At 41.7% G+C, this 12,937-nt stretch overlaps 1 protein-coding gene across 2 annotated transcripts in view; it reads right to left on the bottom strand.

The window, feature by feature from the left end:
* The window catches only part of EFCAB14 (EF-hand calcium binding domain 14), a 44,038-nt gene extending 31,312 nt beyond the window's left edge, over window positions 1-12,726 (bottom strand). The window contains exons 1-3 of one of the 2 annotated variants that reach the window (XM_004025736.5): window positions 11,457-12,726; window positions 9,845-9,993; window positions 1,483-1,628 (exon numbers count right to left, since the gene is read on the bottom strand). In XM_004025736.5, the coding sequence (XP_004025785.1) occupies window positions 1,483-1,628; window positions 9,845-9,993; window positions 11,457-11,641 (480 nt within the window). In that variant the 5' untranslated portion in view covers window positions 11,642-12,726. The remainder of the gene's footprint in view (window positions 1-1,482; window positions 1,629-9,844; window positions 9,994-11,456) is intronic. The other variant, XM_019017989.4, reaches the window with a different exon arrangement.
* Between the last annotated feature and the right edge of the window lie 211 nt (window positions 12,727-12,937).

Raw genomic sequence — 12,937 nt, 5'->3', positions numbered from 1 at the left:
TGTACCAATATCCCCTTTGACTCTTCCTATAATGTCAGTTTACAAGAACGAGATGAAAAATAGATAGCTGACTTTGCCTTTTCATGCTGAACGGTATCATCCTCCTCTCAGAATGGTAAACTGCATGACTGGCTACCTATATGGAATCCCCAGTTTGCCCCAGGAGAGATGCTGATTATCTTTCAGTGCTTCAATGTGGTCTACTTTCACCTGATGTAATTTGCTGTGTGAATTTAGGCCAGGCCAATTTCTCCCATCCTTTTTGCAAAAAAGGGGTGAATACCTGCTTTTCTCTAATTACTTAGAGTCCAAAGGTAAAGGACAGAGGGTAAATACTAGAAGGCTGTAACTCATGAATTATTTCATGAATAATTTTGAAAGATTAAATAGAACTGAATGGAAAGTGTCATAAGGCACCACACACATTAAAAGTGAGCTACTGTTTCAGAAACGTTTATGTCAGTTACAAATAGGTATGTATGCGTTTACTGGGTAATGATGTAAAACATTTTTTACTGCAGGTTCCAGGCAAAAGTTTGGAAGCCACTGCCCCACACTATTTATCATTGGTCTTAAGTGCTGAACTGCCCCACTCCTGGACCATTGCTGAAAGGTGTGGCTTCAGATATATTTGCAAGCACTTTCTTCTAGCACAGCACTCCTTGTCACTACTGGCTCATTCTGAACTTTGTGATTCTACTCTGAAGAAGACAATACCTTCTTAGCCCCAAGAAAAATAATATCTATTTTTAAGCACTCTGCATGTGTGTCTTTCATCTGGTACTTGACTTTTCTTTTCTACACATACACATTTCCTAACTAAACTGGAAAAAGTAGGGATAGGGCTATAGTTAGCCTGTGACAAATATGGTATCCTTATACATACAAGATGCTTGATCAACATCCTTCGAATAAGCCTTTATTCTCTGGCAGAGTCCCACCTTGTAATCAATGTCTACTCAACTCTGGTCAATTTAGGGACTGGAAAAGTTTATGTTGTATCTAGGCTTATTTGACTGACCAAGGTATTTAACCAACTCCATCACCCACTCCTAAGCTATTCTTAGAATGACTACTATTGATGATTTCCAGATTTTGTAAACTCAAATGAAATAAGCTCTCATTAGCTAATAAAAATGGGTTATCTACTTTTCTTGGGGGTTAGATGACACTCTTTTTATTTGACACCTACTCTACTATGTAGGAAAGGGTGATTCAAGAAACTTCCAACTTTCTCTCAACTGCTGTATTTAGTAGAATTATTTTCTTTTGCAGAAAGGATTAACATTTTAAATATTTGGTAAATGCATAACTATTTTACCTGACTTTAACATGCTGGGATTACAGTATGCAAAACCCCATTTCAAAAAGTAAAACAAACTGAAATGAATTCCCTATACCTACAATTCTCTATATCCTATTCATACTAAACAACCAAACAAATATTCATAGCTTACACAGCAAAAATCAAACTTTTACTACCTGCTTATTCATTTCTGTGATGTTTATCCAGACTTTGTTCAAACCCATCTCTCCAGATTCAATCTTCTCAAGTTGTTTTTGCTTGCTGAGTAGTTCTTCATTAAGTTTGGGGATTTCTTGGAATGAGCTTTTCTGATTAGATTCCACTAAAAAGACAAAATAAGAACAATCATAACTAGCATAAAGTGCCCTCATGGTCCTAAGATGAAAAAATCATCAAACAGTAGGAAAGAAGATGGATTAATAAAAGTTAATTCTGACATTGTTCTTTTATTTATGTAAATATATATCTTTCACACTAAAGCTCCCATTTTAACTTTAAGGGCTATTTCACTGCTGGCAATGCAACTTTTAAAAGTTAGCCAACTAAAAATCATAACAGAATGTGAGCAGAAAGAGTTGGCTTTGAATCTCAATTCTGTGACTTACTATGATCTTGAGCAAATTACTCAAATTCTTAGAGCTCAGTTTCCTCATCTGTAATACAGCGATAAAATATACTTTCACAGGACTGTTAATATTAAGTGAGAGAATGGCTGCAAAGCACTTAAGACAGCTGGTCATAGATGATAAATGCTAAGTACTGACCAGCTCAATTAAGGAGCTTTTAGATTAGTCAATTAAGATTTATAAATCTACTCCATTAACGCTCAAGGTGAGATTATAAGTTATATTTCTAAATGCTTAAATCTTTTTCTACCTTAGTCAACTGCAAGGGGGAGGTTTTACCACCTTTCGAATGCTGTTACGAGGACTAAGATTTTTAATCTTTTTCATAAGTAGTAAACAGTATTTTCTTAAGACTTAAATCACCCCAAAACTCAAAATGAAATAGAAGATAAAAGAATATGCTAGGTGAAGTATAGTGTGATATTTGGCCTTTCTTTTGGGAAACAATAGCTCCTGAATGGTTTAGGGATTTGCCAGCCTGAAGGCAGAGGCCTGAAACAATGCTTTCTCTTCTTTCTTTAAAGAGCATTTTCCCTTTTCATAGAAAATAAAACATTAATAATGGCTGGTCCTCCAGAATAAAACCTACATCCTTTTTTTTTTTTTTTAAAGCCACAGACCGCCTTAGTTATTATATGCTTCCTTAAAACTAAAAACTGGCATAAAAGACCCATATAAAATAACTTCCTAAAATGTAAGCTCCAAGACTATTTTGTTCATTTCTACATGGTCAGCTACATTTTGTTCATTTGTTCATGTGCTATTTTGTTCACTTCTACACTTAGAACACTCCTGACACATTTTAAGCACTCAATCAATATTTATCACCTGAATAAATATTTCGCCTTTGCTTAACTTCCAATTACATTTCTCATCACTTTACCTACCTCTTCAACCTACTTGTGGCCAAGCTGATCTTCCTGACACACTAACCTTTGAAGCCTCATGACCCTTGCACATGCTATGGTTTTTGCCTAGATGCCCTTGGCTTGTCTCTTCTTTATTTCTACCACTTTGGCCTAGTTCATTCCTTTTAAGATTCAGCACCAACAGCCAGGACACTCGGACCACTGCACCTCTTTTCACTCCAAATTCTACCATGCACTTAACACGTGGTACTGTAACTTTACTCATCTGTCTCCTCTACCAAATGGTGAGATGCTTGAGGACAAAGACTAGATCTAACTTGTGTATGCATTTCCAGCAGCCAGCCAGAGCCAGGTACTCAGAAGGGTTCAAATGCTTGTTCTGTGAAATAATTGCAGGGTATGAAATGGAGTTAATGTTATACTATTAAGTTAAACAAAAAAACCCTCAACAAATAACCCAGGATGGGTGCGGTGGCTCACACCTATAATCCTAGCACTTTGGGAGGCCGAGGTGGGTGGATCACCTGAGGTGAGGAGTTTGAGACCAGCCTGGTCAACATGGCAAAACCCTGTCTCTACTAAAAATACAAAAATTAGCCAGGCGTGGTGGGGCATGCCTGTAATCCCAGTTACTCGGGAGGCTGAGGAAGGAGAATCACTTGAACCTGGGAGGTGGAGGTTGTGCTGAGCCAAGATCTTGCCACCGCACTCCAGCCTGTGCGGCCGGAGCGAGACTCCATCTCAAAAACAAACAAACAAACAAAACCAAATAAAAAACCCAAACACATTTAACAACAAGATCCCCCACAAAATGAGGAGTGATGGTGGTATCCTTATTTTAAGCAAGCTTACTACTGAAAATTCAGAATAATTAAAAGAAATGAGATATATTTATTCATTTTCCAAAAATGTTTGCCAAAGGGCTTCATTATAATGACAGACTTCCTACATGCTTTAACATTTAAAAAAAATTGATATATGGTAATTGTACATATTTACAGGGTACACAGCAATGTTTCCATACATGTAATGTATAGTGATCAGAGTAATTAGCATATCCATCATCTCAAACATTTATCATTTCTTTGTGTCGGGAATATTTGATATCCTCCTTATAGCTATTTGGAACTATCTAGTGTTAACTCTAGTCATGCTACAGTGGTACATAACACTAGAACTTTCTCCTCCTATCTAGCTGTAATTTTTCATCCTTTAACCAATCTCTCCCTATCCCTTCTTTCCCTATTCTTCTCAGTCTCTAGTATCCTCTGTTGTATTTTTTACTTCTATAGAATCAAATTTTTTTGTAATATATTTTTATTTTGTTTAGACATGAGATCTCTGTTACCTAGGCTGGAAGGCAGTGGCATGATCATAGCTCACTGCAGCCTCAAACTCCTGGGCTCAGGTGATCCTTCTGCCTCAGCCTCCTGAGTAGCTGGGACTACAAGCTTGTGCCACCACGCCCAGCTATTTTTAATTTTTTTAGAGATGGTGTCTTGCTATGCTTCCCTGGGCTGGTCTCAAACCCCTGGGCTCAAGTGATCCTTCTGCCTCAGCCTCCTTAGTTGTTGGGATTACAGGTGTGAGTTACCACACCCAGTGAGATAAACTTTTCTTATCTTCCACATATGAGTGAGAACATGTGGTGTTTAACTTTCCGTTCCCAGCTCATTTCACTTAACAATGTCCTTCAGTTCCATCCATATTGCTGAGAATGACAGGATTTCATTCTTTTTTATGGCTGAATAGTATTCTACTGTGTATATATACTACATTTTCTTCATCCATCTGCTGTTGGACACCTAGGTTGATTCCATATATTGGCTATTGTGAATAATGCTATAATAAACATGGGGGTGTGGATGTTTCTTCCACATACTGATTTCCTTTTGCCCAGTAGTTCCCAGCAGGTGCTTTTAATGTAGCACTTGATTTACACATGGTTTACAGGAATATATCTATCTCATACAGTAAAAACATTTTACCAGCCAGTCTAAATTCATTTCACTGAATTTCCTATACATTTTCAGTTAGGTTATAAAGAAAAACTCATCCAACAAACATCTGCCATACTCAGGTACCCCGAAGGGGCAAGGGGCGAAGTCTCTCTTTCCTGCAGTCTATACGCATGAACTAGGAGGTAGGAGTGGAAGAGGAAATAGACAAATACATAAATAACTTGGGTTACAATTATTAACTAATAAACACATAAAGCTGACCAGCCCTGAAAATATTCTGGATCCTGAGGACTGTATGAGCCAAGAGGGGATCACAATGATTATCTGGTTTGGAGCTTTTTAGGAGAGACAAGTCAAGTAGAGGTACTTTTATTACATAAATGGGAGGAAGTGTAGCAAACAAACAACTTCTGATTACTAATTCATGTTTTTCCAACAAAGGAAGCAAACAACTTAAAATTTTGTATGTTAATGCTCAAAAGAATTTACTTAGTTCTTTTGATTTCCTAATCTTTAAGATGAGGAAATGGAAAAATGTAAACATATACCAAACAGTAAACATATTGCTGACAGCAATATTTTATATTTATACAATGTCTTTCCAGTTTGCAATAAACTTTTATGTATTAATTATTCAACAACTTGTTATTAAGCCCCCACCATGTGTCCATCCCTGCACCGGCACTAGTATATACAAAAGACCCTGAAGCTCTCAGTCTAGTGGGGAGCCAGGCATGGTCACAGAATTACTATACAGTGTGACCGATGTTATGACAGAGGAATGCCCAAAGTGCTTTGGTAGCACAAATACATCTTTATGTTTTATAGATGAGAAAGTGAAGGCCCAGAAAGAATAAGTGACTTGTCTAAGTTTTACAGCTAGTTTTGCAAAGCCAGAATTCAAAAAGTCAAACCTTCTGCTCCTAGGACCAGTACTTTTTCTAGTATACTTTAGAGGTCACAGATACCTACGTCCCCTAATGCCCTCGTTAGCACAAGACCATTTTTAAGTTCTGTGCTAAATGACCAAGTCACTACTTTGTCTGTATGGCCAGAAAAGGAGGTGCCTGATTCATTTATACTTTTCCAAATTTCTTTTCATTTACTCAAGTCTTTCATAGTGGAGTGACAGAAAAGGATGGTTGAGAATAGAATCTTCCTTAGAGTAACTGTGGAGGTTTTTTGAAGTATCTGGTTTTGGAAAAAAGAATACTGAGCTAAGAGTTTCAGGGCCAGTCAGTACTTTTAGCTTAAGGATCAAGTTTCTCTTTGACGAGAAAAAAAAAAGAAAAAAAAAGGCCAAGCCTATCTGCTTTGCTTTCTATTTCAGGTATTTTAGCAATCCTTCCTTTCCTTGCAAGTGTCTTGGAAAATTTATAGAAATAAAATCAAGAAGTTCTGGATTTCTCAAAAAGGTATTAAAGCCAGACAAGCAGGTGGTCTTATCCAAGTTCGTGAATCCCACTGTCTTCTCGAAAAACAAGAAAAAAAAAATTAACCTTAAAAAATATATTTAGGCAGGGCGTGGTGGCTCAGGCCTGTAATCCCAGCACTTTGGGAGGCCGAGAAGAGTGAATTACCTGAGGTCAGGAGTTCGAGACCAGCCTGGCCAACAAGGTGAAACCCTGTCTCTACTAAAAAAAAATACAAAAAATTAGCTGCATGTGGTGGCATGTGCCTGTAATTCCCAGCTACTCAGGAGGCTGTGGTAGGAGAATCACTTGAACCTGGGAGTTAGAGGTTGGAGTGAGCCGAGATCGTGCCATTGCACTCCAGCCTTGGTAACAAGAGCAAAACTCCATCTCAAAAACAACCAACCAACCAACCAAAAAAAAAAAAAATTTTTTTTTTAAAGTAGAAGCATAATTCAAAGAAAGATTATTTAAACCTAACAAGATTGGTTCCATTTAGTCAAGATATTGGTTCTCACAAAATAACTCCTAAGTAGTCTACAATGGTTTAGCCTATGGACTGACTACACCCCATTCCCTACCCTCCCTCAGGAAGTCCTGCTTTGCAATGTCAGGAAGACATTGCAGGTGCTGGCATTTCTATTGTAGCGAATCAAAGCCAACAAAACAGCTGGACTGACAATTCCAATCTGCTTCATTCAGCTGGCTGACAAATGTAGTCAGGGTCCCAGGGGAATGTGGCTCAATGGTAGAAAGCAGGGTCCGCAGTCCAGGGTATAATTCTTGACATCTCCTGAAGACAATATAGTATTTCCAGGGATTGGTATTAACAAGTGTTCAATAAATATTTATTGACTGATTGCCAGGTCTATTATATGTACAAGTACTACATTTTTAAAATGTAGTACTTTATTTGCATTCCCAAAGAAATTACCTGAAAAGCTCAGCTAAGCTATAAATTACATAAGTATCCTGTAAACACGGGTACAGAGCAGTCAGAAAAAGGAATCCCTGGATGGGTGAATTGAGCAATGTTTTGAAATATATAAATAAATAATTGCTATATGTGATCAAAACAAGCTACAGCACAAGCCTACAGCTGAACTACAAGCCTAACTAACTACAGGGCTGTAGTTAGGAGACCCAATTAACTACAGAGAGATGACGGCACAGACAGGCGTCTTCAGTGGTTACTTATGGTTGAACACTGTTTCTGAGAACCTAATTTCCAAGTTATGCTTACTACTTACAAAGAAAAAATTGGCCTCAGAGACACTGTACAATACTGCAAGGACAACTATAAAGGAGGAAAAATAAATATGGGGTACTACATATCTCATTGTTTCTTATACCATACTCTAAAAATTGGTAATCCAGGTTAGGATTCTGGCAGAGAATTGTGGCATACTGAATCCCCAGCCCCAGAATCAGAAACTCAGAAGAAAACCAAAGTCAGTATTTTTTTTTTCAAGCAACATCACTAGAAACATCATTAACACACTAAAAATTAGCTGTTCTTAGGCTGGGTTCAAAACTTGAGTAACTGCAGGCAGCCAAGAGAAGTTGGGATATTGCAATCTTCTAGGCTTCAGATGGGAAAGTGAGGATACTGTAATCTAGGCTTAAGATGGAAAGTAAGAACTTTAATTCCAGTTCTGGAGCCAGATTTCTTTATGACCTTGAGAAAGCCTTGTGGTCAGTTTCCTGGTGTGCTCATGCTATTAAGGTTAGGGTATTTGTGATTAAGTTGAAACTGGATCCTTTGCTTAGAAGATTAACCCTTGAAACCTAGAGCCAAAAGTTTCAGTGTTGCTAAAAAAAAAAAAAAAATTCGATGTTAAATTCGGTCAAAGCTATTATGCAAACATACCTTTTGGAAAAAGTAATTTGGGCCGAGCACAATGGCTCAAAGTTGTAATTCCAGCACTTCGGGAGGCTGAGGCAGGCAGATCACTTGAGCCCAGGAGTTCGAGACCAGTCTGGGCAACATAGCAAAACCCTGTCTTTTACAAACATACAAAAATTAGCAGAGGGTGGCGCGTGCCTGTAGTTTCAGCTATTGGGATTGGGGGTGTGGGGTGCTGACACGGGAGGACTGCTTGAGCCCATGAAGTCAAGGCTGCAACGAGCCAGATGCCACTGCACTCCAGCTTGGGTGACAGAGCAAGACCTTATCTCAAAAAAAAAAAAAAAAAAAAGAAAAAAAAGAAAAAGAAATGAAAAAGTAATTTGGACGTGTAAAATATAACTTTACAATTTAGAATATACAAAACTCTGTGACTTCAAAACCTCCTTAAACTTTAAAACTCACTCATGAGATAAACATTTCTGACAGTTGCACGGTGTTCAAAGTAGGTATGGTTGTTGTAAGCCCTTCACGAGTATGTAACTTAGTTCAAGTTTCCTAAAACTTTAAAATGATAACACTCATTAATGGTATTTAAATGTTTTTTTCTTGAAACAGATCATGTTACTAGTACAAGCACAGCTAAGGAGAGAAATCTATCAGTCCTTGCTCTAAGCTTGAAAACTGGTAAGTATGCAGAAAACCAGTTCTTCCTGTTTCTTCTACTAAACTTCTTTTAGATTACTGACCAAGTTGATATCAAAGAGATCTGTAGGCACTTGAAGAAATGTGCATAGGCTTACAAGGCCACCAGGAACAGTGGTGCAGATAGTAGTGTTATGAATGTGAATTTGGGCAGCAAGGGGCAAGAGGACGCTCAGCTCTGTCATACTTAATCACTGAACAAATTACTTAATCCTTCTAAGAGCACAAAATAATAAAAATAATACCCATCTCACTGGATTATTTTGTAAAGAAAATGATTTGAGACTTGGCACAGAGTAGGCCTTCCACAAATGTTAACTACTCTTATTATTGCCCATTCCTATGCTCCTATTTGGTCCTTCTAAAGAGGCAATCGTTTGACAGATGCTCCCACATTCTTTCTCAAATGGCCCTGTGAGGTGGAAGGAATAGCCCAGTGTTGTCATTGCCACTTTATGCTTGGGGAGATGCAAGCCATAAGTAGAGGTTACACCAAGTTCTAGACTCCTACCCCTAGGGTAGGAGTCTCTTGCCTTTTGTACGCTAAGCATTGACTGCAATGCCATTATTTCAGATGTTACTTGTCCTGCCGGTGCATAAGCACTGCCTTTTATTTGTGAGTTTAAAAACAAATAAGTGTTACAACATTCAAGCAGAGAGCTCAAAAAGAGTATAAAAATACTGAGAGGAACGTATAATTGCTTCACTAGAATGGGCAAAACTCTTCGTTCAGCAGGGTTGACTTTGTCCCAGAACGTGGAAAGGAGTCCAGGATTACACCCTGAAAAGAGTGACCACTGCCGGGTGTGGTGGCTCACGCCTGTAATCCTAGCACTTTGGGAGGCTGAGGTAGGTGGACCACCTGAGGTCAGGAGTTTGAGACCAGCCTGGCCAACATGGTGAAACCCCATCTCTACTAAAAAGACAAAAAAATTAGCTGGGCGTGGTGGCACACACCTGTAATCTCAGTTACTCAGAAGGCTGACCATGAGAATCACTTGAACCTGGGTGGCGGATGTTGCAGTGAGCCGAGATTGCGCCACTGTACTCCAGCCTAGGCGACAGAGCAAGACCCTGTCTCAAAAAAAAAAAAAAAAAAGAGAGTAATCACTTACTTACTTGTTCGAAATTTTTCCTTGAGGGCATCCAGATCCTCCTTGAGAGCAACCTGCATCCACACCAAGCCAACACAGGCCACAACACAGGCAGCAAGGATGACAAAACCACAGAGCGGATAACAGATCTTGCAGCATCGTAAATAGTCTCCCCTGCTCAAGAGGACAAATTCAACCATGAGTACAAAAGTGATTATGGGTATAGCTTTATTAGAAATAGTACACGTTTTGCCATGCAATTATCTCCTTTAAATGAATAACCGGTGAATTAACCAGGGGAGGTAGGGTAAAGCACTTAAATGAATAAATAATATGACCTATTAAGGGTTCATCTACTGGATACAAAGGTTTCAAATGTCACATAAAACAGAAGGAGTTCCTGCAGGTAAAAGGAAGAACCTAAAGGCACTGCAGCTGTCATTATCAGGAGGGAGGTCTTTGAATACAAGCTCAGGTCACAAAAGTGTAAAGACCAATGTTTCTCTGCAATTCCATCTCTGCACTGTAATTTGCCTATTGATTTCTCTCTCAAATACATACTCACTCACTCCGGGGAACCTTGTTCCAGTTTACTGAAACTTTATAAACTTTTGAGCAAGTTTTACTGCAAAAGAAATGAAAGAAACAGGATCTGTAGTTTTAAGTGGACACCTGGTGTATTCTAGCTTATTGGCTCAGAAGTAAGGAAACATAGAAGGGGCTGGATTTCACACAAAACATCAACCAACCTTCAAGGTCTAAACTAACTTAGTAGGGTTACTACTCCAGGTACCTTCTGATGAAGGTAACACTTCATCTGATCTTCATAAACCAAACCCAGGATTGCCCTTAACAGCCTAAGCTGACAAAGCTCATTAGAAATCAAACTCTTCCTTTAACAAAACAAGACATTTTAAACCAACCAACCACTCAATGTCAGCACCCCGACCTTCTGCCTAGCCATTGTTTCTACATCCCCAGCAGAATCCTCTTTTCTTTTAGTGTGCTCTGAGAGAGTCAAAGGACGTTTTTAAAGTTCCCTTTAGTCCTTTCCCATCCTGAGCCCCAATCCCAATGTCCTCAAATCTTACTACTTGATTTGCCTAGTGGTCTCTCCACCTATGAATGGCTAGGGAAAATGATGCCTCTTCTTTTGCCCCCCCACCCCACCTACTCTCAAGGCTCATACTTCCTACAGTATATCTCTCACCATATTTCCCCATCACCAATATTCAGACTCATCAAGAGTGCAAAAACGAAATAATTTGCAGTCTTAAAGTCTCTGCTTTTCCTTTGTTCTACACTGTTTTAAAAAGTCTAGTCCCCAAAGCTTCTCTGCTCCTCTGTCTCCATTCTTTGCTTCTTTAGGACTCCCTGGACTCTTGGCACATTCTCCAAGTCCACATTTCCACCTCAGATTTGGAGCTTTTCTTTCTACACCTAAAGACAGATCTCTAACTTATTCTTCATTCAGGATCTGAACTTACCTTCTCCCTAAAACCGTTTTTCCCTCTTTGACTTCCAAGGCCTACACCCTTTTTTCTTCCTAAGGACTTCCTTTCTCCTTCCTGTCAATGTGGCCCCTTGGTAGTGCAAGGAGATGCCTTCTTCCCATTCCACCTTTCACCACTACTCACTTGGCAAAGCGAGAGCGATTTCCAACCACACCGAATTCCTCTTCCTCTTCGGAGCTGGACTCAGAGTCTGAGTCGGGAGGCTCAGTGCGAAGCAGGCGGTGACTGCTTGGGCCTTTCTTGGGCTTCTTTCTCCGGCTGTCCCCAGCCAAACCAATCAATGCATTGAGCTCTTTGCGCTTTTTCATCTTTTTGTGTGGGGTGAGTGGAGCCCCGACTCCTGAGCTGCCAGGTTCGTACCCGATGCCCAATTCTCTTCCTGCCTTGGAGCTGCCTTCCAGGGTTGGGAATCCTGGGCCAGAGCCCCCTGGTCACTCCCACCTAGGGGTGGGACTGACCAGATCCGCCAGGGACTGGAGATTGGAGCCCAGAGGAAACTGGAACTCAGATGGGTGGGGGAAATCACATAGAAATGGCCAAGGAGCTGGTGACCCCAAAGGATAAGGCCGTGGGTGCAGAGTGTTAGCAGAGGGTGGAGAGGGACCTTTATCTCCCAAAGGGCGAAAAAAAAGCCAGGTCAAAAATGAAGGATTCTCAGCCCGGATAAGTAGGCAATACTTCTAAGGGTGCTCCAGGAGGTGAGGAAGGGCACGCTTAAAATACGTGTTTTGGACCTCCGGAGCAGGATTTCCAGTGGAGAGGGAAGAGAAACTCGTTCTTGAATGGGAAGAGAGTGGGGAGGTGCAGAGTAAGAAAGTGGGAACGCGTCAGTCCCTTCCTTGCAGGAGAGGTGGCGGCAGGAGGGGGCTCCCAGCAGCTACAATCCCAACACTGCTTGGCCGCAGAGAAAATGCCCGGGCCAGGAAGCCGGCTGGGGTGTGTGATGATCACCGTTCTCCGGCCTCCGTCCTGAACGTGAAGGGGGCCCGAGGCCGAGGAAGATCCGGACCCCGACTCGAAGGGTCGGCCTGAGAGAAGCCAGTCCCGCGCCTGCTAGACCCCCGCCCCGCTGTCTGGGCCTTGGGGACACGGTGCCGCGGGCGACGGCGGCTCGGCCGACCGAAAGCGCTCCCGCCCGGAGTTTGAGGTCTCCGGCACGGGCAACTCTCGGCCACTCACATGCGCAGGCCCCACTCCAGCCGCGACTCCGGCCCCTGCTCCGGCTTCGGCCGCGGCTGCTCCCGACACGTTGTTGTTGGCGTTGGTGGTGGCGGCGGCGGCGGCGGCGGCCACCGCGAGCTCCAGCCCCGGGCCATCGCTCCAGCCCCAGATCACTTCCCCTTTGGCAGCGGCCGCCTGCGCCGCCTGCCAGTAAGCCGCGCTCCCATTGGTCGCCCGCTGGGGTGACGTCACGCCGGGGGCGAAAGTCGTGGTGGAGAGGTGGGGCGTTAAAGGGGCCCTGCCCCGGCTGGGGCTGGGTCCCACCTGCCGATTAGGGTGGCCCCGCCCCCAAGAGGGCTTCCGGGACCTGCTGAGAACCTGAGCCGGGTGGAGTCCTGCATCCTGCGGAGCGCGGGCGGGGCAGGCAAAGCGCCCGGCTGCTC

This window comes from Gorilla gorilla, chromosome 1 (genome assembly GCF_029281585.2).
Source record: "Gorilla gorilla gorilla isolate KB3781 chromosome 1, NHGRI_mGorGor1-v2.1_pri, whole genome shotgun sequence".
NCBI classification, from domain to species: domain Eukaryota; kingdom Metazoa; phylum Chordata; class Mammalia; order Primates; family Hominidae; genus Gorilla; species Gorilla gorilla.
The sequence above is the reverse complement of the archived record's forward strand: the minus strand, read 5'-3'. Positions and strand labels throughout refer to the sequence as shown.